Below are 27,079 nucleotides of genomic sequence, written 5' to 3'. Positions count from 1 at the left end.
ATAAATGGGTGTTGAATTTTATCAAATGCTTTTTCTGCATCGATTGAGATGATCATGTGGTTTTTGTCCTTTCTCTTGTTGATGTGATGTATTACATTGATTGATTTGGGTATGTTGAACCAACCTTGTGTCCCTGGGATGAACCCCACTTGGTCATGATGTATAATCTTTTTTATGTGTTGTTGGATTCTATTTGCTAAAATTTTGGTGAGGATTTTGGCGTCTATGTTCATCAGTGATATTGGCCTATAATTCTCTTTTTTTATAGTGTCTTTGCCTGGTTTTGGTATCAGGGTGATGGTGGCTTCATAGAATGAGTTTGGGAGTATTCCCTCCTTTTCAATCGTCTGGAAGAGTTTGAGAAGGACTGGTATGAGTTCTTCTTTGTATGTTTGGTAGAATTCCCCGGTGAAGCCATCCGGTCCTGGACTTGTAAATGGTATACTTTTAAAAAACTTAATGTTTGCTAGTTGGTAATTGCCGGCTTTGAGACATACTACTGATTTTTTTTTAAAAGATCTTAAAATTTTGTGATATCACACCTACAAAATAACGTATGTAACATATATGTATGTTATTAAGTACATTAATGAAATGAACACGTGTCAATCCACAAACCCACCTAAATAATTGAACGTTATCAGTAATATTGAAGGTTCTTTTGTGTCCTTCCCTGATGCATCCTCATTTCTCTCCAGTGGTAACCACTATCCTAAATTTTGCTTCAGTATAGCTGTATAATATATGTATATGTGTTCTTCAACAATATGCTCTTTAGTTCAGTTTTGCTCATTTCTGAACTGTATAAAAATGCTATCATACTGCCTCTTTGAGAAGCAACTAGTTTTTTTCACTCCACATTATGTTTTTAAGATCAATTCATCTTGAAGCATGAGGCTTTTATCTATGGTCTTTCTTTTATTTTCTTTAGGGTTCTTCTGTTGTTTTTTTCTCTTGGCTTGTGCTTATATCACTAATTTTCTTCCTTTCTTCTTTTCTAATATAAACTTTTAGGGCTGTATTTTTTCCTCCAAGTGCTAGTTTCTCTATAGCATTTAATTTCCAACATATACCATTTTAAAAAATCATTCTGTTCTTAGAATTTTCAAATTTTTATTATGATTTTGACTTGAACCATGATTTTTGAAAGGTAAATATTTAAATTTCCAAAATATGTTTTTTTAAATGAGCACTTTCTTATTTACTTTTAACTAAATTATCCTATAGTCACAGAATGAAGTCAGTATGAATCCAATCCTTTGAAATTTGTGGAGACCTCCTTTGCAGCTTAGTGTGTGATAAATTTTTGCTAATGCATCTGAGTGCTTAAGTGCAATGTATTCTTTGTTAGGTACAGTATATTATGCATGTCCAATAAAGCAAGTTTGATAACCCTATTTCATATCTTCTCTATCTTTACCAATTTTTTGTTCACTTGACCTATAATTAGTTAGGAGAGCTGTGTTTGAATGAATTTACCTGTCTCCCCTTATGGGTCTATCAAATTTTTTTCTTTACACAGTTTGAGGCTATTTGACATACAAATTTGGAATTCTTACATCTTCCAGGTGAAGTGAGCTTATTATCATTATAAACTTTTTTATTCTAAGTAATTCTTAGTGACTTGAAGTCTCACATTAATATAACTACTCAATTTTTCACTTAGTGTCTGGTATATTCTTTTCCAAAGTTTCATTTTCAAATGAACACATTATTACATTTTAAATGTTTCTCATAAATAACACATAGCTGGACTTTTCATTTTTATAGGAACTGATCATCTCTTTTAATGGGTGATTTAAATCTATTTGTACTTATTGAAACCATGACTATTTGGACTTATCTTTACCACTTTGCTTTGTGCTTTCTTTTTGTTCTTCTTTTTCCTCATTTCTCTTTTCTTTCTTCTTGTCCTCTTTGATATGACTGCAATATTTATTTGTTTTATCTGTTTGTTTGCTTTTTCCTAATACCATTTCCCCCTCTACTGTTCTGGGTGCAATATACTCTAGTTCTGTTATTCTTGTGGTAACCCTTAAACTTTTGATGATCACATATAATTTTTTAAGTTTAGGTAATTTTAATACTCCTCCTGATTAATACAAGGACCAAAACTTACATGCTATTTTGTCCAGTATTTTGGTTCTATCTTTTTTAACTGCTATAAATTAGAAATTATTATTGCATTTATAATGTTTGTTTACATATTTACCAATTTGTTTACTCACAGCTCTTTCCTATATTATTAATAAATAGCCTTTTATCTTTAGTAATTTTTTTCCTTAAAATTTATTTATTTTGATATATAGGTACATTAGCTTTCTTTTGACTTAGGTTTACATGCTACTCATCCCTTCACCCATCTTGCCTCAGATCTCAACAATTTTTTACCATCTTATTGATATTCTTTCATTCAAACAAATTTTTAATTTTCTATCAAGTTGTTTTGATTATTGTCAGGAAGACGGTCAATCGAAATTATCTAGTCTATTACTGGAAACATAAGACATTCATCCCTTATTTCTTTAAGAATATTTAATATGCCCATCTGTTAGTCTGCCTCCAAGACAGCTCCCAAGATCCCTGTCTCCTGGTATTCCCCACCTTTGTTTTTCTCCTCTCACAGTACACCAGGGTTGGTCTATATGACCAACAGAATTTGGCAGAACTGATGGTGTCTTCACTTCTAGCATGGGGTTAGGAAAGATTGCAGCCTCTCTCTTGGCTGCTTCCTCTGGTGATAGGATCATTTGTTCTGAGGGAAGCCTGTTATGAGCAGCCAAAGGAAAGGTCCATGTGGTGAAAACTAAAGCCTCCTGCCAACAGCCATGTGAGTGAGCTTGAAAGTGGACCCTCTAGTCAAGTCTTAAGAGCGTGTCTCCCTAGCCAACATCTTGAGCACAACTTCATGAGAGATTGTGAGCCAAAAGCACCCAGGCTAAGCTACTCCAGATTCCTGCCCCTCAAAAAATATTTGAGATAATAAAAGTTCATAGTTTTAGGGTGATTTGTCATGCAGTAATAAATAACTAGTACAGCTCACTTTAAATTACTTGTCATCTGAGTCATTAATTCTACTTTGCCCTTTATCAGTTGTTCACTTTCCTGGTATGCTCTCATTCCCCTCAGGGTATGATCCATCTTGGTTGGTGATGTGTATCTGCAGGGAGGGGCTGAATTCCAGGGCCCCCTCAAATAAGCCTACGCTGAAGCCATCATGCTTCAGGTAGATATTCTTTGGTGTTTAAATCTGTACCTGTTCTCTGTATTATTTTTAAGAGTTATTTGACTTGGTGATATGCTACCAGTTCTTGGTATATAAAGAGGGTAAGGGCAGGAGGAACACTAAAGGGCCAGACAGTTTGCTTATACCACTCAGTCCAAGCTCAGATATTGCCCTGATGTTCTTCTGCAGTCCCCAGCAGAGGCTCAGCTTGTTGCTGTTCTGATCCTCAGTGCAATGGAGCAGGCAATGGTTCACATAGGTCAGCGCATAGTAAAGAAACAGGCACCTTCCAAAAACTTGCCCTTACCCAATATCCTGTCTCTGGTGATCGGCCAGGTTTTGCCATGACTTAGAACTACCTTCTATTATCCCAGGAGTCTTGTCTATTTTTAGCTTTTATGTTTTACAAAGTACAAAGTCATCAATTTGGTTTCTACAACATCTCTAAGGTAGGGTTCAGGGGGAAAATTTCTTGCAGGAACCAAAATACCTACTTCATATTTTTATTTCCACATTAAAAACATAATTTGTTAAATTTTTACTTTCCCATTTCTGTCTCCTCCTTTGAATCAAATAGCATTAAACAGGTATTCAAAACTGCATTTCTTGAATAAAAAGAAAGAAAGAAAGAAACATGACCATGTCAATTAACATACCTGGTTATAGTCTTCAGGAAAGAATTATAAGAATTTATCAACATTTTACACCCACTCACCTGAAATGGCTTCAGAAACGTTTCCTCCATTGCCAGCCTGCCATACTCTGTGAACAGCTAGAAGGATAACCACACACACACACACACACAAGGAAAACTCAGTATCTGCATGGGTTTCTTCCATTCATTTTTCCCTCTGGCTGTAACATAATACTATATTATTAAATTACAATAATCATTTTAAGGAACTAAGTATTAGATAAAGCAGAGCTACAGTAATTATGTATTTAAAAATTAAGAGCATAAAGTGCATTTCAAAAATAAAGTTTATGTTTTAAAGGTAACACTTTTTATATCTAGAATGCAGGACAATTTTTTGTGGGGAAGATGGGGGAGAAAGAAACATGTTAAATGACCTTTCAAAGCAGAACTTGTACAGATTAGACCAGAGAGGCATAAACTAAGTAGGATAATTTACAAAAGTTGTTGCCAGAGGAAATTTAATGGTACAATAGCCCAGCTTATTACAAAGGCATATAGGTATTTGGTTTAAAAAGTGGAGAATCAAATACACCGCCTTCTTTTATTTTTTACTGCTCTCAACTGAGAGGTACCGTATCATTTTGGTGTTGCCAGAAATGTAAGGTTTTGGAGAATATACACCTAAGGTGGGTGACTGTGATTGGCCTCTGGTGAGAGTATTGTCCAGACTGGCCAAGTGGATTTCTCCATATGTACACAGGAAATGCTATTTCATCACATAAGGGTACCAAACCACAGAGGCTTTTCAGAGCTGGGGAAGAATGCTGGCATAGAGGACTCCCATCCTTTGCCCCTTTAGAATAACCCCAAAGTACCACACAGCCTCTCCTGTAAAAACTATGGGAATCTAGAAAGCAGAAGATAATAACTAGGCATCTGATTACACTGATTAAATGAAAGTCTGGAATATCATGCCTAAAAGGCAGCTGTTCCAGGGATTAGATCCTCTCATTAGAATCATTTACTAACATTATTTGAATGCACAATCTTTTTTGAAAAAGGATGAGATGTTATTTACAGGAGAATTTTTAAACGATCTCAAAAAAAATTACTTACTCAATATCAAAGTTCAAAATCAGTCCTTTTTTAGAAATCCTAAACTGGTATTGAATAGTGCCATGTCACTAACTTAGAAAGTAACTGGCTAGGTTATGACACATGCCTAAAGAAGCAATTGTCCACAGACATAGAAAACAAACTTTGGTTACTAGGGGGAAGGGGGTGGGAAGGGATAAGCTGGGAGTTTGAGATTTGCAGATATTGATATATTAAAAAATAGCACAGGGAACTCTATTTAATATCTTGTAGTAACTTATGGTGAAAAAGAAAACGGAAAAACAAATGTATGTATGGTCCTATATGACTGAAACATTGTACTATACAGAAATTGACACAACATTGTAAACTGACTATACTTCAATAAAAATATTTTTAAAAAGAAGAAATTGTATTTACTCTAAGAAACATCTAACAATTATTCAGTATATTGCCTCTTTGTCATAAATGGTCAGTGTGATGTACTAGAAACATATTTGGGAGTAATGCTTAATGTGAACTCTCAATGTCATTTGTCAGCATCACAGATTACCCTGCTCTATCAGTCTTTGCTATCTGTTAAATTGTACAGGGTTCCTATTGCAATGAAAAATAATATACTGAAAGCAAAATTTTCTATAAAATATGCAGAGGGAAACTATCAGAGAAACAATAGGTTTTGCTATGTAACCAAGAATAACATGAATTGAAAGAGAGCAGAGGGTATGACAGAGATGTGAACTACCTTTTGGGAATATCTAATCTTTTACTTTTGGGGGATTTAAATGCTGCTTGGAGAGTGGAAGGAGCACTGAGTCCAATCAGAGATCAGATTTCTATTCCCACTCTGCCACTAATTAGCCACATGAGTTTAGGTAAGTCAACTTGTTTTTAGAAAAATTTTTCTCATCCATAAAATATTAAGGATAAATTAGATGTCACTGAGGTCTCTCTCAGATCTAAAATAGAATTCTATGAGTTATCATCAGGTAGTTCCTCGTAGTTCTTAGCTGTGAAGTGATCCACAGGGAAAAAATCTGGCATACAACTGATATCATACTAACAATTATTAAATCTCTGCCTATAAGACTTCAATTTCACATTTTGGGTCATTTTTAAACCAAAGGTTCTTTCTCCACTCTAATTTGTCATATATTTTCACATATATAGGGTTGACAGCAAGTAGCTTTATTGAAACAAAGGTCTTTGAAAACTGATTTCTAAAGAATATAATCATACAGGGCTAGAATAAGAAACTTGGAAATGGGACAACCTCCATTTGGTTATGTTTTTAAACCTTTCTGAACTGTTACATTTCCAAGCAGAAGAAGACCCAACAAAATCCTAAAGTTCTGCTATACATGCCCCCAAAATTACTATATATACAAAAAAAGACTGTAAATATTGCTACCTGGAGATGCTGAAGATCATCCTCTTGGACATTTTGAGATAAGTTATATACCTTGATTAAGAAACCAAATCAAAATGAGAAAATAATTAGTAGCATCCTAAGCACTTACTTTGTTGTCATTCTCTATTTTTCTAAATATTAATGATCACAAAATCAAACTCTCTCATATATATTCTTTTATAATGATATTAATAAGACATTGAGAGAGGAGTAAATAAAATCAGAAATAAAAGGATAAATTACAACTGATACCATAGAAATACAAAAGATCATGAGGCTGTTATGAGCAGTTATATGTCAACAAATTGGAAAACCTAGAAGAAATGGATAAATTTCTAGAAACATACAATATTCCAAGACTGAACTGTGAAGGAAAAAAAATCTGAATAAACCAATTACTAATAAGGGATTGAAACAGGAATCAAAAAGTTCCCCCAAAATAAAAGCCAAGGACCAGATGGTTTCATTGGCAAATTCTATAAAATATTCAAAGAAGATTTAATAACTATCTTTCTAAAAATATTCCAAAAAACTGAAGAGGAGGAAAACCTTCCAAACACATTTTATGAAGCCAGAATTATCATGATGTCAAAACCAGAGATGGAAACCACAAAAAAAAAAAAAAAAAAAAAAAAAAAAAAGAGAGAGAAATAAAAAAAGAAAAAAAAAGAAAAGAAAAGAAAAAAGAAAGAAAGAAAGAAAAGAAAAATACAGACCAATATCCTTGATGAACACACATGCAAAATCCTCAACAAAATATTAGCAAACTGAATCCAACAATACAGTAAAAGGATCATACACCACCATCAAGTGGAGTTTATTCCAGGGATGCAAGGATGGTTTAACACCTGTAACTCAATCAATATAATATATCATATTAACAAAATGAAGGATAAAAATCATATGACACAGAAAAAGCATCTGACAAAATTCAACATTCATTTATGATAAAAACTCTCAACAAAGTGTGTATAGAGAGAATATACCTCAACATAATAAAGGCCATATATGACAAACTCAGATCTGACATCATACTCAATGGCAAAAAGCTGAAAGCTTTTTCTCTAAGATTAGGAACAAGACAAGGATGCCTACTCACATCACTTTTATTCAACATTGTATTTGAAGTCCTAGCTATAGAAGTTAGGCCAGAAAAAGAAATAAAAATATTTCAAATTGGAAAAGAAGAAGTAAAACTGTCACTATTTGCTATTTCATGATACTATATATAGAAAACCCTAAAGACTCCACCAAAAAAAAAAAAACTCCAAAAACCCTGTTAGTTTAATAGATGAATTTAGTAAAGTCACAGGATACAAAACCAATAGATAGGAGTCTGTGGCGTTTCTATATGCTAATAAGAAACTATCAGAAATAGAAATTAAATAAACAATCCTACTTATAATTGCACCAAAAAGAATAAAATACCTAGGAATAAATTTGACCCAGGAGGTGAAAAGATTTGTACACTGTAAACTATAAGCCACCAATATAAAGAAGACACATTAAAAAATGGAAGGATAGTCAGTGCTCATGGAACAGAAGAATTAATATTGTTAAAATGTCCATACTACCCAAGCAATCTACAGATTCAATAAAATCTCTATCAAAATGCCAGTGGTATATTTTAAAGAACTACAAAAAATAATTCTAAAATTCCTATGGAACCACACACACACAAAAACAACTAAAATAGCCAAAACAATCTTGAGAAAGAAGAATAAAGCTGGAGGTGTCACACACGCCATGATTTTAAACTATGCTACAAAGCTACAGTAATCAAAATAGTAAGGTACTGGCACAAAAATAGACCTATAAATCAATGGAATAGAATTGAGAGCCCAGAAATAAACCTATATGTACAAGGACAATTAATTTATGACAAATAAGCAAAGAACATACAATGGAGAATGGACAGTCTCTTCAATAAATGTTCTGGGAAAACCTAACAGCCACATGCAAAAGAATGAAACAAGACCACTATCTTACACTCTACACAAAAATTAACTCAAAGTGGATTAAAGACTTGAATGTAAGACCTGAAACTATAAAATTCCTAGAAGAAAACATAGGTAATAATCTCACTGACATCCATCTTAGTGATGTTTTTGTGAATCTGATTTGAAAGGTAAGAAAAATAAAAGCTAAAATAAACAAATGAGACTACATCAAACCAAAAAGCTTTTGCACAGCAAAGGAAATCATCAACAAAATGTAAAGGCAACCTACTGAATGGGAGAAGATATCTGTAAATCATATATCCAATAAGGGGTTAATATCCAAAATATATAAAGAACTCATGCAACTCAATATCAAAAAAATAAACCACCCAATCAAAAAATGGGCAAAAGACCTAAACAGACATTTTCCTAAAGAAGACATACAGATGGCCAATGCACACATGAAAAGATGTTCAACATCACCAATCATCAGGGAAATGCAAGTCAAAACCACAAAAGATACTGTCTCACACCTATTAGAATGGCTATTATTAAAAAGATAAGGAATAATAAATGTTGGAGAGGATGTGGAGAAAAGGGAACTCTCATTCACTGTTGGTAAGACTGTAAATTCGTGCAGCCACTAGGGAAAACAGTATAGAGATCCCTCAAAAAATCAAGGATAGAACTACCATATGATCCAGCAATTCCACTTCTGGATATTTATCTGAGGAAGACAAAAACACTATTCCAAAAAATATATGCACCCGTATGTTCAATGAAGCATCTTCTACAATAGCTAAGGTATGGAAACATCCTAAGTGTTCATCAATGAATAAATGGATAAAGAAGATGTAATACACACACATATATCACACACATACACACATAATGGAACACTACTCAGCCATAGAAAAGAAGGAAATCTTGCCTTTGTGACAAAATGGATGGACCTTGAGGATATAATGCTAAGTGAAATAAAGCACACAGGTAAAGACAAATACCATATGATTTCACTCACATGAGGAATCTAAGAACAAAATGAACAAATGAAATAAAACAAAAATGAACTCATAGATACAGAGATCAGATTAATGGTTACCTGGGGGGAAAGGGCTGGGGGCTGGGCAAAATGGGTAAGGTGGGTAACTGTATGGTGATGGATGGTAACTAGACTTGTGGCGGTGACCACTCTGTAATGCATACAGATGTTGAACTATAATGCTGTACACCTGAAACTTATGTGATAATTTTTTAAAAATCTAGTCAATCATTGGTTATAATATGTCTTTTATTGTAAAGTCCTTTATTTAAACAAAAAAAATCAGTCTTTCTTCTACCCACTCTTTCATTGTCCTAACCACACATGATGCCCTGGTTGGCGTTTCACTACTTCCATTCTGTCTACTTGCTTGTAACTTCAGACTTGACTTACTCATCGTAACCACTTTTCCTTTCCTACCTTTTAAAATTATTTTACCTTTCCTTAGCAGTCTGTTTCTTGATCACTATCTCTTCTTGTTCTTTCCAGTGAACAGAAAACATCTAAAAATTGTCTTAAAAATTTTATATTATGTGTTCTATGATCATAATAATACTCTCAAGGACTTTCAGGACAATTTATAAAGCCTACAGTAACCTCAAAAATAATACTTTTAAAAAGAGAGAAAGAAAAAAGGGAAAAAGGGAAATGTCTTCTCTTAAAACATTTACTTTCTTAAATGAATATTCAGGCATTTAAAAAAGCTGTGAACACATATAAATGTTTTCACATTGGGAAATGTTTCTACTGGCTATGTAAAACAAAATTTGCACTTATAAATCATGTTTCATTATATGTAACTTATAACAGGTGGTCCCAACATATCTGCATACATTATAAAATTGAATATTATTAGGTTTATTGTAGGCTTTAAACAGAAAAAAGATCAATAAGATAATATAACTTCTTCTGACTAAAGTAGGCAATTTGAAAACTGATAAAAGTTAGATTATACTAACAAAAACAATTCTACTCTTATAGAAGTCATAAGAACTGGTATGCTAATTGAGCTAAGTAATATATACAATTTACCATTTCTGTTGTCTCATTACCACATGTATGTAGGAATACATATATTCATAAATTTTAGTTAAAGAAACACCCATAAAAATGGATTTATTTTATTCCATACCTGTATTGAGCTGATCATTGTGCTAAGGGCAAATACTGTGGCTGAATCTCTCAAAGTTGACTGACTATCAAAGGTTCCCTGAGTATCCATCAACAGGACTGCAACCTATAGGCAAGTAGAGTACATTATTAACATTTTTTAGAACATGTAGGGTATTAGGATTACCACAAGGTTAACACCATAAGAAGCAACCATTAACAATGAATGCTTAACAGGTAATTTTTCATATGTGCCATGAATGCCACAGAAAACAAAGATACTAATTAGTTGCTGAATATTGTAATGGTTTTCACTGGTAATCCAACATCTAGAAACAGCATTGAAACAAAATACAGATAGATGTTAGCTAGCTGATCTGCCATTCTATTGCCTCTACGATTTTGCTTACTGTGATCACTAGAAAGGGAAACAGGGAACATGCAATAGGATGCTACCTACTCCCCTTTTAAACTTACATTAAATGGCCAAAGTTAGTTTTCAAAAGAGGATTTTCAATGATCCTGAAAAGCGGTAACTGTTGGCAGGTGAAATTTGCTTGCATCATACCTTTTTACCATCAGGTTTATCGATAAGGAAGATTTCACTCCATATCTGGATTCCCGTGGTCTCTCGTTCAGACCCACCTCTCCATGAAAAACCAGTCAGTGGTTCATTGTAATCTCCAATCCAATCAACTGATTCCTATAAATTAAGAAAGTCTGTGATATTGAACTAGATACATAGTACAGGTTTTTCCATTCATCCATTCCGGTTTGTATCCCTCTCCAACTCTAGTCAAAAGGAAACAACATAATGCACAGATGCTATTATATTGATACAATTACTTTATTTACTCATCCAAAAAATAATTACGGAGGAGTAACCATCTGTCATATTATGCTAGGTCCTGGCATAGGCATCATTCCAGATGAGAGGAAGCTCACAGCCTAACAGGGAGACAGACATGCTAACAGACCATTATGACGCAATACATGCAAGCCAAAACGGGTGTGTATATCAGACATACATGGAAGTGTAGGAAAAGAAACAACTAACTCTTATTCAGTTAAGATTTCATAGGAGAGGTGATGTTTAAGCTAAGACTTGAGGGATGTTTAGGAATTTTCCTAACTCAGGGAGGGCATTCCAGATACAAAGAAAGAAAGGTATGAGAGAGCACATTATGCCAGGATATACACAATAATAATACACACAAATGCTTTGGTACTGGGGGAGGTGGGAGTGAATACACCAAGAGGAGAGGCACCTGGTAGTAGATGCAGAAGAACAAAAATAGAACAAATCTGTTATACTTTAATCTGAGCAAATGCTATTTAACTCAAGCAACACGACAAGCATTATTGAGTATTTCATTCTAATCTTTATTTCACAAAATTATCTGATTCATAAAATTATAAATATGCCTAAAATGATAAAATCCCAAAGAATGAAAAGTATGCTAATTTTGTTCATTTTCCCTGTTAAGCACATATTAATACTGGTATGCTAAAAATAGAAAATGGTAAGAGTTCTGTTTGCTTTCAAAGCCTGAAAGTATTTTGGTAGCTCTGTTCTTGATTTGTTTGGACTGAGGCTAGAGCTAGAAGATGTTAAAGTTAACATTGCAAAATTGTTTAAAAATGCCCTACCTATAAAAGATCAATCCAAAATGGATAATTATGGGATAAATACATAATACAAAGTTTCTTTGGCTAGTGTGTCCATTCTGCCTCAATATCCACATTTACATCAGAATTGCTATAGGTAAAAGGGAAGGAAAAATACTGCTATGCTATATCTAAACCCCCTGTTCCCCAGCTCTAATCTCCTACTTGTCCTTCTGCTTTTAATTTAGCCCAGGTCTCTTAAAGTCTCACATCTGTGCCACACTGTTGTCTCAAATGTTATGACACTGTTGGCTGCCTCTGGGTATGGGGTAAGGGTGGGAACTGAGTGGAAAAAGATAACAGAACTTTGTGGGTAACAGCAAGATATATTTTATAGGATTTGGGGCTACCCAGATATTTACATTTTTCAATAAATAAATAAATAAATAAATAAATAAATAAATAAATAAATGTACATTTAAGATTTGTGCATGTCACTGTATATAAAATTTATAACAAAAAACCTAAATAAATACTGAAAAATATCATAATATATATGGAAATACTTATAGAAGTATACCTATAGAAGATAGGGAAGTGTACTGAAGTCAGCAATTTACTTCGAAATGAATCAAAAAATAAGACGGAGTAATAGATGAAAAGAGGGAAAATAGCTGGAGACACGTGATATAGCAAGAATATTAGTTGAAGGTGGAATCTAGGTAGTGGATATTCAAGCTTTGTACAATTCTTTTAGCTTTGCTGCATGCTTGGAAAATGTCATAATAAATGTTGAGGAAAATTTATTACAATACAAAAGTTATGAAAAAAGCTACTTGATATTTTAAACACTGTAACATGTAAAGTTTATAATCATATCACTGTCTGTGTCTATTTTTAATGGAGTTTTAAAAAATAAGTTACATTCTAAGGGAAATGTAGCAAAGTGGCTTCAGACAAAAGTGGCCTATATAGCTTGGTGCCCAAAGCACCAAAGTTGAAATGGTTACACCACAGCATTTTTTAAGTAGTTTACCTTTAGGGTTCATAATAAGGGAAATGGAAATAGCAGCCACCACCAAAAAAAGAGTGACAAAAGCACAGAAACCAGAAAACTTTTTAAAGCACCTCCTCCCTACCTGGTTATACATGTATCTCAACATGAAGTCCATCAGGAATGATTTTCCTTTTCTAAATGCTCCAGCAACAGATACAGCAACGACCTCCTTGTCCCTAACAGCCTCGGAGAGAAGGATTCGATTTAGAGCAGTTTCATCTAATTCAAAGGAATGGTCATCTTTGACAATGAGGACTTGGACTGGTCCTGCCTTTTTCACTGGCTCCTCCTCTTCTGAGCTCCATTCATATGCCTTTTCTGAAAACCCACCTGTTGAATAAAACAAGAATTTATTCAGCAAATCATCACAAAATAACAGGAAATGTATCTCTCAACTCTCTGTTTTCAGTTTTCTATTTAATTGTCAGAAATGTTGTTTTTGATAGAGGTCTACTTTTAGAAATCATCCCTAACATACAAGAATGTTAGAAACCCAGACCTTAACATCTGTAGTATATTACAAAGCAACTCCAGTGTGTCAAGTGACACATTCTTATATCTACAGCCTTTGTATTGTAACTTTGGAATGTCCTCCCACTTTGACTCCTGGGTTAGTCATGTGATTTGCTATAGCAGACATGACACAGCAGAGGCTTGAAAAAGCACTTGTGTGTTTCTATTTTGCTCTTTTGCCACTGTCATTCATCATGAGAATATTCCCAGACTAGTTTGTTGCAGGATGAGAGACCGGTTCCAGACAAAGCCTGTAGCAAGCCAACCCCCAGCCATGTGAAGGAGTCCAGCCAAGATCAATAGAGCTGTCATAATAACCATTTCAACATGTGATCAATAAATACTATTGTTCTATGGCCCTGAGGTTTTGTGATTGTTTATTATGTACCATAACAGGCAATAAATAACTGATACAGCCTACAACTGCTTCCTTTAGAAAGGCAGTATAGTATAGTGGTTAAAACACAAGTTCTGGAAACAGACTGCGGAGATTCAAATCAAGGCCTCCCCATTTCTTACTTGAATAACCCTTAGTAAGTTATTTAACCTCTCTGTATCTACCTCATAAGGTTGTTGTAAATTAATAAATGCATGTAACACACTTAGAACACTGGCTGGTATATAATAAATGCTATTAGTATTGTTACAGATTTAGGAAACTAAAGCCAAATATGTAACTGACCTTGTCCAAGAAAAATAAATGGAATTTCTATATCAGGATGTTCTCTTGTGTTATATATTTATTCCTTTTAATATTCCAGCAGGGTATATATTATTATCTGTATTTTTGACACATGAGGAAGTTAAGAATTGGATTAAGTAATTTTCTCAAGATACCCACTAGAGTTCATACAGTAACTGTCAATTTGGGATTTGATCTCAGGTAACTGAACTTCCATCCCAGATCTTTCTACTATAATATTCTGTCTCTTTAGTGGAAATTAAATAACTCTTGGACAACACATAAATGGGCTCATTTGCTTTGTATCAAAAGGACAGAAAGACGAAACACCAGTTAATTCCTCAGATCAGATATGTGATCTAGCCTCAAATCAACCCTTAATAATATTAATTTTGAAACAAACTCGGCTCTTAAATAAGCTTTCATCTAAATTTTTGAAAATATATTTAAATAGACATTCTTCATGTGCCTATTTGATATGAAGTTTTATAACTAGATAAAAACAAGGCAATTATATATATCTTGGGATAATTTTAAATGAATCTTCAGATCACATTGATGTACATGTATATATATGTATCACACTGATAACTACATGTATATTACTGTTCATCTATAACATAGTGCTATTGAAATATTGCAAATCTAACACACAATTTTAGTTTTTCATTAGTGGAGATAGATACACACCAATACTTTATGAACAATTGTACAAAGCATCTGGACACAATAAAACCATTGCGTTAGCCACAGATCAGGGTTGTTCTCTCTGCAAAGTTAAGAAAAATTGGTTTTATATCCCAAAGATAATAGCTTCTATACTGCCATATCACAGATGCTGGAGTCAGAGTCTTTTTAAATTCCAGCTGCACAATTTACACATATATGAAGCTGTGGAAACTATTTAACCCCCCTATGGCTCACTATCCTCCATCTGAAAAATGAGATTAAGAATGGTACCTATATCAGAGGCTTTGTGATAATTAAATGAAGCAATGTTCATTAAATGAAGACCAAAGAGCCTTGACAAATGGTACATGTCTAATAATGGTGACTGCTATTATCTACTATTACCTATTCATATTTGATTCCAGTACTACTTGTCCACCTAATTTCAGCCTCAGCAAAAGGTCTTTTTTGAGGATAGCAAATAACACATTTTCTTTGATAAACCTTCTTACTTATGGTGTAGCTACAATCTAAGTACACAACTGATGTGAATCTAGGACCCTGGCTAGATAATATTTTGGACAGAAAAACATCTTTAGAGCTGAAAGCTATATCACAACTTTCTACAGACTGAAGTAATTCTCTACGATTGCTTGTAGCAAACTACATATATGCAAAAGGTACTCTAAATGGAATTTCTGGCTTGTAATTTTTTTCAAATATTCAACTTTACAACATATTCAGAATTTTTTTCTAAGTGGCTGTACCAAATTTTCACTCTCCACAACTCCCAGCAATTTATTAGACAGTCTATTGATCCATATTCTTGCCAACACCTGGTTTTGCTGACTTTTAAATTTTTGTCAATTGGGTAGGTATAAAATGAGTGAGTGGTATCTCACTGTAGTCTTGATGTATATTTTTCTAAATGCTTATGAAGTGAGCACATGCCTTTAGCTCATTTTTCCTACTAGGTTGTTTGTCAGTAAGAAAAAGCTCTAAAGTTCTAAAGAAAATATAGCAAATCAAATCCAGAGATAATAAAAAAATCACAACTACATAGTATTTATTATAGGAACTCAAGGTTAGTTTAACATTCAAAAAGCAAGCAATGTAATTGGCTACATTAAGTAAAAGAGAAAACGATACGATAATTTTAGTAGATTCATAAAAGCAAGTATGAAAATACAATACTTATTTCTGATTTTAAAAAAACTCTCAACAAATTAGGAAAAGAAGAATTCCTTAATCTGATCAATGGTATCTACAAATACAGCTAATATTACACTTATTTTTGAGATACGGTTTTCCCTGAAATTAGGGATCTGACATGGATGTCAACTATCACTCCTTCTAATCAGTATTATACTGGAAGACTTAGCCAGTGCAATAGGCAAGAAGAATAACCAAAAATAAAATTGGAAAATAAACAAGTATCATTATCCACAGATGACAAGACTGAATGTGTAGAAAGTCCAGAAGAATATACAGATAACTATTAATGAATTTAGCTAAGGTTTTGGATATGAAGTTGACTGGAGGGGAGGTAATTAGGTTTATTCACTTATTAATTTAATTTGTTTTTAATGGAAGTACTGGGGATTGAATCCAGGACCTTGTGCATGCTAAGCACACATTGTACCACTGAGCTGTAACTTCCCTCTTGAAGCTGATTTTTAAAATATTCTTTATATATTTGCAGCAAACAATTACAAAATGAAATTTAGAATAACATGAATATATAGTCAACTGATATGTTCTCGGTCAACTGATTTTTTATAACAGTTCAATTGGGATATAATTCACATACCATATAATTCATCCATTTAAAGTCAAAAGCCCATTTGATGGTTTTTAATATATTCAGAGTGGTGCAACTGTCACCATGATTAATTGTATAACATTGTGATCATTCCCCTAAAATACTCATACCTTTTGGCAGTCATCCCGATTCTCCCTTACCCATCTCTAGCCTTAGGCAACCACTACTCTATCAAAGATTTGCCTCTTCTGGGTATTTCATATAAATGGAATCACACAATATGTCATCTTTTGTGACTGTTTTCTTTCATGTAGCATAATGTTTTCAAGGTTTATCCCTATTGTAGTATGTATCAGTACTTCATTTTTTAATGGCTCAAAGTATTCCATTGTATGGATATACATTTTGTTTATCCTTTCACCAGTTGATGGGCATTTGGGTTGTTTCCATTTTTGGCTATAATGAATAAAGCTGTTATGAATATTTATGAAGAAGATTTTGTGTGGACATATGCTTTCATTTCTCTAGGATGGTCATCTGATTGTGACAAAAATGCTACGGCAATTCAATAGAAAAAGTCTAGTCTTCACAACAAATGGTGCTGGAACAATTGGATATCTAAACGCAAAAAAGTAAACCTCAATATATCACACCCTATATAAAATATTAATTCAAAATGGATCATAAATCTAAAGGTAAAGTCAGAAAAATACAAAACATTAGTAAAAGAGGTATATACATGTTCTCAGACTAGAAGACTATTATAAACATGTCAATGCTCTTCCCTGGATTCTTAGATTGGTTATAATAAATCAAATACTCAGCAATCTTTCTAGTACAAATTAACAAATTTATTTCTTTCTTGTACAAATCCTTTTTATGAAGATTAACCAGCTCATATGGAAAGGCAAAGAGCCAAGAACACAAAGACAATCTTAAAGAAGGACAAAATTAGGGAATTTACGCTAACAGACACCAACAAATATTTAAAATCTACAGTAATTAAGGCAGGGCAATGTTGTCACAAGGATAAAGTAGACAAATAGAGAAGACTAGAGATTTCAGAAAAAGATCCACATATACACGATCACCTGACTTACAACAAGGTGCCACTGCAATAAATGAAGAAAGGATGATCTTAAACAAGTGATGCTAATTCAACTGGATATTCATATAGGGAACCTTTATCCCTTGCACTCATCATAAATAAAAATTCCAAAATTAAAATATCTTAGATCTAAATGTGAAATAGGAAAAGTAGACAGAGGATATAAACAAACAATTGACAAAAAATGGTATCAAAGGGTTATATATATGAAAAGATATTTATTCTCAGGCAAATAAAAAATGAAAAAATATATTGATACTTTTTTATATATCAGATTTACAAAGATCCGAAGTGTGATATTTCCTTTCATTAGCTGGGATGTGAATCTGTACCCTCAGGCACTGCAGGTGGGAATTTAAATAGATACAGCATCTTCAGGCAGCAATTTGGCAATTAATTATCAAAAATACAAATATACATACTCCCTGACTGAGCAATGCTATTTCAAAGAAGTGATCCTTCAGACAGACTCATACACACGCAAGATACCAGAAGCAATGCTAATGGCCATCAACAAAGGACTGATTAATAAACTATAGTTCATTCATCTATGAAATATACGGTAGTTATAAAGAATAAGAAAGCTAATTTGAAACAATTATCAATACGTATTATGAAAAAATAATTCAAGGTATAAAACAGTGTGTATAGTATGATACCACTGGGGAAAAGGTGTGTAGGAGAGTGTGTTTGGCATGTCTGAGCAAGGAGTATGGTATGGATGGAGCAAGCTGGGAAGATTATGAAGGACCAGATGATGCAAAGTGAGACAAACCAAGATCTAAAAGGACTTGGGACAGAATGGATGGATGTTGCGGGTGAGAGAAAGAGAAAACACATCAGTGGATGTTGGTATATGATTATCCTTTCCTATTCTACCTTTATATACTAGGTGTGGACGAGATAGAGAACTTTGAACTTTTCAGATTATTTATTCAAGGACTGAAGAGTTACCAACAGGCCTAATGATGAGGAGGGAGATTGTAAGTTTGACATAAGTATGCTGTAAAATAAAACAATATCTGAGTCGTGACTTTAAAGTAATGAGATAGTTTATGGGAAGAAGTCTCTTTATAATGTAAGCAAATTACCATATTAAATATTCCTTTTGGTAAGGAAACTTTAAAAAATTCAGAAATATTTTGTTATTAAATAGCAGAATGAAAACTGGAATAGAATAAATTTGTGGAATATTTATAAATATATAATCATTAGCTTGTATCTCACCTAAAGTTAAGAAAGGCTTCCTATCTGAAACTTATTGCTACTACCATCAATCTATACACATTATTTACGGTAATCAACATTTACATATAAAACTATTTAGATAAGCTACAACACAGATGCCCATCAACTGATGAATAGACCAACAAAATGTGGCATACCTATACAATGAAATGTCATTCAGCAATAAAAAATGCAGAACCAATACATGTCAAAACATGGATGAACTTTGAAAACATAATGTTACATGAAAGAAGCTAGTCACAAAGGACCACATACTGTAGAATTCCACTTCTATAAAATATCCAGAATACGCAAAGCTATAGAGATAGAAAGCAGATTATGGTCGCTTAGGATAGGGAGCAGGGGGGGATCAGGGGATGATGGCTAATGAAATGTTCTAAAATTGTGGTGATGACTGCACAGCTCTGAAAACACTAAAATCCACTGAATTGTACATCTTTATGTGCGTGAATTGTACGGTATATGAATTACATCTCTATGAACTTGTTAAAAAACTATTTAGAAACACTTCAGCTTCTGTAAAAAAGGTCAAAATTGAAAACACAGACTAAAGATATCTGGAAAACAGAGACTGTCTTACTCATGTTCGCATTTCGTAAAAGCTTGTAACAGAAGTTCACACAGTAGGCACCCAAAAAATATTTATATGAATTTAATAGAAAATAACTCTGAAAAGTATTGGAATACACAGTATAATCAAGAACAAACGTTTCATCCTTGATTCATTATTCATAACTATATTTTATCTGAGCAATAAATATTATCCTTGTTTTAAAAGAATCCAAAAGTCCTTTGGAATGCATGCCAAGTCTCTGTAGCACCAGATTTCTACCTTCTTAAGTATGTTTTACTAAACTTAGTTTCAAATCCCAGAGTACTATATAAATCTTTAAAAGGTAGGAAACAAGTCAGAAGCAAACTAGGTGGGAATTAGCATTTTACTATGGGTAATACAAATGTATAGCTCACAAGGCAAGAACCAAAAAATAGGTATCATTTCACCTTTTTAGATATTGGATCTTATGTTCAATAAAGGGGTTTTGGGGACTTTTCCATTCTATGTGGTATTTTAAATCACTGGAAGCTGGTTACCCAGCTACTGAATTAAGATATGCTGAAAGGGAATCTTCAAAAATTTATATATGGAGAAATCATTTTAATACATTAGAAATGCTGTGGGTGTTTATTTCTAATTTTAATTGTAAACTTTGTAAAAGAAAATTATATTTCATCTTTCCAGCAAAAATTAAACCCCACAAGATGAGTAACTCTGAGTATACTGAAGCCATTATAGAGAAAAGATATGGCACCTAGGAAACTGTCTCCTGGCAACTGAAATTAAAAGGAAATATTATTTTTCTTAAACTATTATGTCTCTTTCTAACAGCAGAATTTGAAGAATCACAGAAAAAACATTTGTCTGAATGAGTAACTGAGAATGACTTCAAAAACACAGCGAAAGGGAGCTTGTACAGAAAGGACAAACAGAATTGAGGAAACAAAGTATTAACAAAAAATGAATTTTAAGAATGTTTGAGCTGGAGTAGAGATGTAAGTCACAATGAGATGGTTACACATAACAGATCACAAACGTTACCATGCAGATTCTCAGATCATTCTGCTATTAACAACACCCTTGAAGAAGAGGGTTAAAAGGAATGATGCAGAGCCTTGGAAGAAAGAAGTAAATCATTTAACAGGCTGTTTATGTCTATTGACTACAAAAGCATTCCATAAACTATTAAATGATTCCTCTAGAAGAATGATGCCATCATGATTAGGGCATTGCATGTGTATATATATAAACATATATATTCACATATGTACATGAAAAGACCTCAACAGAAAAATAAGCAACTAAAAAAAGAAGAAATACTAATGGTTAAAAATCATAGAGGGAAAAGCTCAGTCTTACCAGTAATTAAAGAAATGCTACTTAAAGGATAGAAACATTTTGGCTTTTGTAACTTACAAAAGTTAAAAAATATATATACTCAGAGTTGGAAACATTCAAAAACACTAAAAAATATCTATACCCTTTAATGAAACAATTCCATTTTTAGAAATTTATCCTAAGGAAATTATCAGGGCTATGCATATGTATTTATCTATATAATGGCTTATTACAGCATTATTTATATAACAAAAAACTGGAAACAATCTAAATTCCCTAATTGTAGAATACTGTAAATAAATTATGTCACAGCTATACTGTGCAAAATATGAAGCATTTTGAAAACATGTTATACAAAAATACCTAATCATGAGAAAACATGTTCACAGATTTAAGAAAAAAAGCAGATGGGAAGTATAATTCCCATTATAAAAACAAATAAATCTGCATGTATTTACAGTCACTGAAAAAAAAGTCAATTTTAGAAGTATTTGGTTCCTATGGAATTGTTTCATCCTTTAATCATCTTTGAGTCAGCTATTTTGAAAATGGGTGGTTACTCTTCCTGCTGACTATTGTCCGTGTCATGCCCACCATTCTAAGCTCTTCTCTATATTGCAGAGACTAGAAGTGTGGAAACTACAGTACTACAATTTTTATAATCCCTTCTTAGCAGAGTTCTGGTTTAGATTTTGCCCATAAAAGGCACTTATGACACTTGAAGGAGAGAGTGAAGAAGAAACCTCTACTGTGTTCTGCGAGAGTGGACAGATATGTGAGCAGATAACACCTATGAGGCTTCTAGCACATGCCATGCCCAAGGTTCACAACTGTACCAGTTCACAGGTAGTAGCCAACATTTTGGCCAGATGGTCAAGTACTTTGAAGAAGAATATGCCTGGACCTTTGGAGTGGGCATGGAATATAAGAATATTTGGTCCCATGTGAATGCTCACCAAAGGGCATTCACTGTAGAAGAGGCTCTCAAAAATCAGATGGACAAGGTGACTCACGTTGTGGATTTCAGTCAGCCTCCTCCTGCTCCAACTACTCCTGCTCAGTAGGCCCATAAACTAACTCAGCAAAAGAAATGTGAAGCACCCATATTAATATCAGATAAAACAGACTTGTGGCAAAAAGCATTACTAAAGATAAAGAGGCTCACTACATAAAAATAAAGGGCTCAATTTATCAGGAAGTTGTAACAAGTCCACATTTATGTACGCCTAACAACTTAGCTCAAAAGTCCACAAATAAGGCTTAATGGAAGATTAAAGGAAGCCTGACAAATTCACTGTCATGTTTTAAAACAACTCTCAGAATTTTAAAGTATCTATCAAATATCAATACCTGGTAGATCAAGCAGTCTGAAAATCAGAGCTTGGAAGATATGAATAATACATTTAATAAGCCTGAGCTAATGAACATATACAACACACTGCATCAAAAACTAGTAAACAAAAAGTGCTTTTCAAACTTATGTGGTGTGTTTATAAAAATTAAACATGTAGTAGTACATAAAACAAGTTTCAACAAAGTTTAAACCATACGTATTCTATAAACCTGAACTGTGCAGTACTGGCTACATGTGGCTGTTTAAATTAATTAAAATTAAATAAAATTAAGTGTTTGGTTCTCATTCTCAGTAGCCATACTTCAAATGCTCAAGAGATGCATATGACTAGAGGCTACCATATTAGACAGGACAGATATAGAACATTTTCATCACCACAGCAAGTGGTGCTACTGTACAACATATACTCTGACTAGAATAAAATTAAGTATGAGATCAATAACAAAAATATAATTTAGAAAAACCCATACTTTCTACATATTTAAAGGTAAAGAAAGAAATCATTGTGGACATTTAAAATACTTAAAACTTATTGAGAATCAATCTAATGCATATCAACACATATAGGACATAGCAAAATTGATAGTTAGAGAAAACCTATAGCCCTAAATGCATATATTAGACGAAGAAGAAAAATTAGAAATAAATGAGCTCACTATTCAACTTTTTAAGTTAAAAAGAGAATATAGAATAAAACCAAAGAAAGTACAAGAAGGAAATGACAGAGATGCACAGAAATTAAGTAAATACAAAAGAAATAAAAAGGAGAGATTAACAATAAACGATGAAATTTAAAAAGTTACACATAAACAAAATTGAGAACAACCTCATGCCAAGTTGATGAAATAGACAGATTCCAAGAAAAACATAAATTGCTAAAACTGACTTGAGAAGAAATAGAAAGCTCTAATTGTTCTGTAACCAATACAGAAGTTAAATCAATAGTCCAAAATCAATAATTACAGAAAAAGCATTCATTATAAGTCAATATACAATGATGATTTTTAAAAATTTACTTAGAAATAAAGAAGAACATTCTTAATCTGATTAAAACAAGAGAAGGACATAAAAGACAAAGATTAAAAAGGAATGAATAAAGCAATAACTATTACAGGTGATAGGTTTCTTTATGTAGAAAATCCTAAAATATCAAAAGGCAATTTAGTAGAATTAATAAGAAAGTTTAGCCAGAAGGAACAGATATATAGAAAATGAGGCAAGTAAAAACAGAGTCTGATTTCAAGGAAAATAGAATACAGTTGGAAAAGAAAGATCAAGAGATAACTATACTAAACTGAAGATCGTTTCGAATCTTTCCTCCAAAAACAAACACAGAAACTTAAAAATTAATTTCCAACAAATGTCTTTTCAACAAATTTCCTATACTTACTGTGAAGCTACAATAGGTTTTTTTTTAAGGGGCAGGAAAAGCTGACACCTTAGTGCAAACATTATTTTTCTAAAGCAATATTGCACAAACAATTCCAGTTACATTGTAGAAAACTCAAATTCCCAAGTGGTATCCCAAGTTTTAAAGCAAATGTAATTATCAGAAACAAACAAAAAAGGGTGCATTTTTGTTTTGTTTCTGGGAGTACTTAAGCTCTAAGCCCAACACTAAAGAATGCTTTCTAGGTTACCATCTCTGATATTTATTTGTCTCCTTTATTTTCCACGCTAGCACATTCTTTGCCTTCATTTCTATTCCAAGGTGATCAAGTTTATAGAGCACTGATTTCTTTTACCAGCTTAAGCCTTGATAGGTTTGTTGTGGCATCTACTGGCATTCTATTCTAGTTCCTTGTCCTTATCACATGGACTAGGCAAACAACTATAAATTTAAATCCTAGATCTATAACTTATAAATTATCGAGTATCTGGGAAGTTATTAATGCTGTCTGAGTCTCAGGTTCCTTATATATTAAAGAAAATAATGCTTACCTTTAAAGAATTGACTTTAAAATGATTAAATTTACTCAAACTTCTAGTTCAGTGTAGATTTAGGTATAGATGGTAGGATTCTTAGTTTGGGAAGCACAGACTTGCTTCCCAGTTGTATCTCTGAGTATGATCCTCAAACACCACCCCCGACTCTGGGTGTCAGCAGAGATGCTTTCCTGTTTTCTAGCTTCCATGGCCCTTGTAGGTCTTTGACTACTCAGATAAAAAATAATACCTGTTACATGGTTCAACAGGGTCCTTACCTGAATTTTAGGTCCTCTGTACAAATTCTTCAAAGATCTCTCTTGCCCTTTTCTTGGAAATCCTACATTTTCCAATTCTGGATAGTTTACCTTTCTCCTCTGCCCTTTGCTTTCTAACTCATCTGAAAAATATGTATTTAACTAGATGACAGACAGTTCACTGTCTTCTAAGCTATCACCTGAGTTTTTTCTCATCAGAGCTCTCTGGCTTCTATGAGGGCCTGTTTTCTCTATTACCCTCACACCATGTCCCATTATCTTATAAAAACATTCCACAGCATTATGTTATAGAAAATAAATTAGAAGACAACTCTATGTTCTAATCTCAGTCCTTTAACTTACTAAATACTATGTGACTTTCACCAAATTATTTAACCTACCTGTGACTCAGTTTTTTCATCTGCAAATAGAGAACACGTCCTGACATATTAAGAGGCTAAAGATCAAATGCAGTAATGCATGTGAATGTGCCTGGAAAACTGTAGTTTTATACAAGGCAAAAGGTATTATCCATTCAACAAAATACTGGTGATGATAAAAGAATCTGAAGTCAGACTACCAGAGTTGGAGTCCCAGCCCTATTATTTACCTTTTAATAATGTAAAATGAGGATTTTAATCCCAACTTCATACAATATTAGTTCAATGATGTTAGTTATTATTGCTATTATTAAATGCCTATTATATGTTAGGCATTATACCAGGTGCTGGTATTAAAATGGAATCAAGAGAGACGCGACTAATATCTTTGCCAAAAACCTCTATCTCTTACTCCACATGCTATATTTTTTCCTAAGTCATTTATGTTACATATACTTTACAGCAAAGAAAAATCTGAGTAGTAAAGCACTTCCATAGAGCATCAAGGTAAGACTCCATAATTCTGCTATTTCTTTTCTGTAAGATTTCCAGTGAACACACAGTGACTGTGGAATTTCTTTTCTTAATCATCACTGGACTCAAAACTCTTTTGATGACTTCTGGGTAAACTATCTGGGATATGTTTCTAACAAATGTAAATAATCTAAGATAGTGTTTCTAAAAGTAACATCCAAAGACTATCTGCTTCTCAATCACCTAGAATGCTAATTAAAAGGCAGATTCCTAGACCCTACTGCAGACCTATTGATGCAAAAGCTCAAGCTGGAAGATGTGGGAGTCTGCATTTCTAATAAGTTCCCAATGTGATTTTTATGCAAATCTCACTTGAGAACCACATTCTCAGTGGAAGAAAAAACCTCCACTACATAAGAAATCTGTAACCAAAGGAAATACTGAAGAATAACGATCCAAAGCTTGTGAAGGAGGAAAATTTTAATCCTCAGAATAAATTTTCACATGCCTGTCTCTTAACAGGGTTTGAATCAATAGTGCACAGAGATTAAGACCAAAGTTGACTTGAACATACACATCTTAACTGTGAGCATTTAAGAAATTCCTACTCTAGAGGCCAAGAGAAAGGATGGAAAGTGAACACTCTAAAAAAGTTTACCTGTATTTCAGGAGAACCAAAGAAAATGGTGTTATTACAGTAGTCAGGCCTACTAAAATTGGGATTTGGTGATAACAGAAAATGGGATTGCTTTCTCTTAAACTTGGACAATGAAAGATAGGCCTCCCTGCTCCAACTCCCCACGTCTACCATAAACCTTGGATAATCTCTCAAATGTAAATTTGGCCTACTTGGGATTAAGTTGGTCCTGTGACCAATCAGAGGCAAGGACAAATATGATCTTTTGATAAAAGATAACCAATTTTCATAAAAGATAACCAAAATAACCAATTTAAATTTAAATTTATATCTCTTACTCTGATGGACAGTTACAGAAGAGATCTCTATGAGACAGGGAAGAGAATCAATCAAGGAGCTTTGAACTTCAAGCAGATGTAAACTTTCCAAATAACAATTCAAAGCTAATGAACAAAATCTTTCTCTGCTTACTAAGCCACAGAGATCTGAGATCTGCTCTGGTGCAGATAATAAAACGGCCTAAGATGGCAGTGAGTTTAGCATTGTGACTGGAATAAGTCGGGAGCCCAAAGAGGAAAAAGACGCCCAACCTGCCGACACTAATCGTCCTCAACAGAGTCTGGAGCAGCAGAGCGGGCGGGGCTTTGATTTCTCCTGCATCACTGTGCTCTCTCTTCTCCGCCTGCGTGAGCGCCGCCCACCCACTCGCGGCGTGAACCCACTGGGCCTAGCCTCTCCTCCCCCCTCCCCTCGGCCTGGTGCTGAATCATGAGCCCAATATCTCCAAAAGGTAAAATCTAAGAACAATGCCACCCTTGGGCTGGCCTGAATTGGGTACCAGGTTGGGGTGGGGCAGAAGGCTGGAAACCACAACTTTGCTTCCCTTCTTCCCAAATCTCCCACCCAACCCCCAAATTAAAACGAGTACCGCAGCGCTGGGGGATTCCCAAGTGGGTGCCCCTTCTCCGAGGCTGCTCGGGTCTGCAATGCTCGGACCCGGGCCCAGCGCGCTCTGCCTCATTGTTCCAACACTGCCAGCCCGCCCGCCC

At 33.8% G+C, this 27,079-nt stretch overlaps 1 protein-coding gene across 3 annotated transcripts in view; it reads right to left on the bottom strand.

Moving 5' to 3' along the window:
* ATL1 (atlastin GTPase 1) overlaps nucleotides 1-27,079 on the bottom strand; it is a 67,957-nt gene that overhangs the window by 26,610 nt on the left and 14,268 nt on the right. For all 3 annotated transcript variants that reach the window (XM_014566498.2, XM_032482011.1, XM_014566499.2), the window contains 5 exons: nucleotides 13,209-13,456; nucleotides 11,030-11,164; nucleotides 10,484-10,588; nucleotides 6,370-6,420; nucleotides 3,942-3,998 (listed from right to left, as the gene is read on the bottom strand). In XM_014566498.2, coding sequence (XP_014421984.1) covers nucleotides 3,942-3,998; nucleotides 6,370-6,420; nucleotides 10,484-10,588; nucleotides 11,030-11,164; nucleotides 13,209-13,456 — 596 coding nt within the window. The remainder of the gene's footprint in view (nucleotides 1-3,941; nucleotides 3,999-6,369; nucleotides 6,421-10,483; nucleotides 10,589-11,029; nucleotides 11,165-13,208; nucleotides 13,457-27,079) is intronic.

The sequence above is a fragment of the Camelus ferus genome, chromosome 6, assembly GCF_009834535.1.
Source record: "Camelus ferus isolate YT-003-E chromosome 6, BCGSAC_Cfer_1.0, whole genome shotgun sequence".
Classification (NCBI taxonomy): Eukaryota; Metazoa; Chordata; class Mammalia; order Artiodactyla; family Camelidae; genus Camelus; species Camelus ferus.
This window is presented reverse-complemented; position numbering and strand designations above follow the sequence as displayed.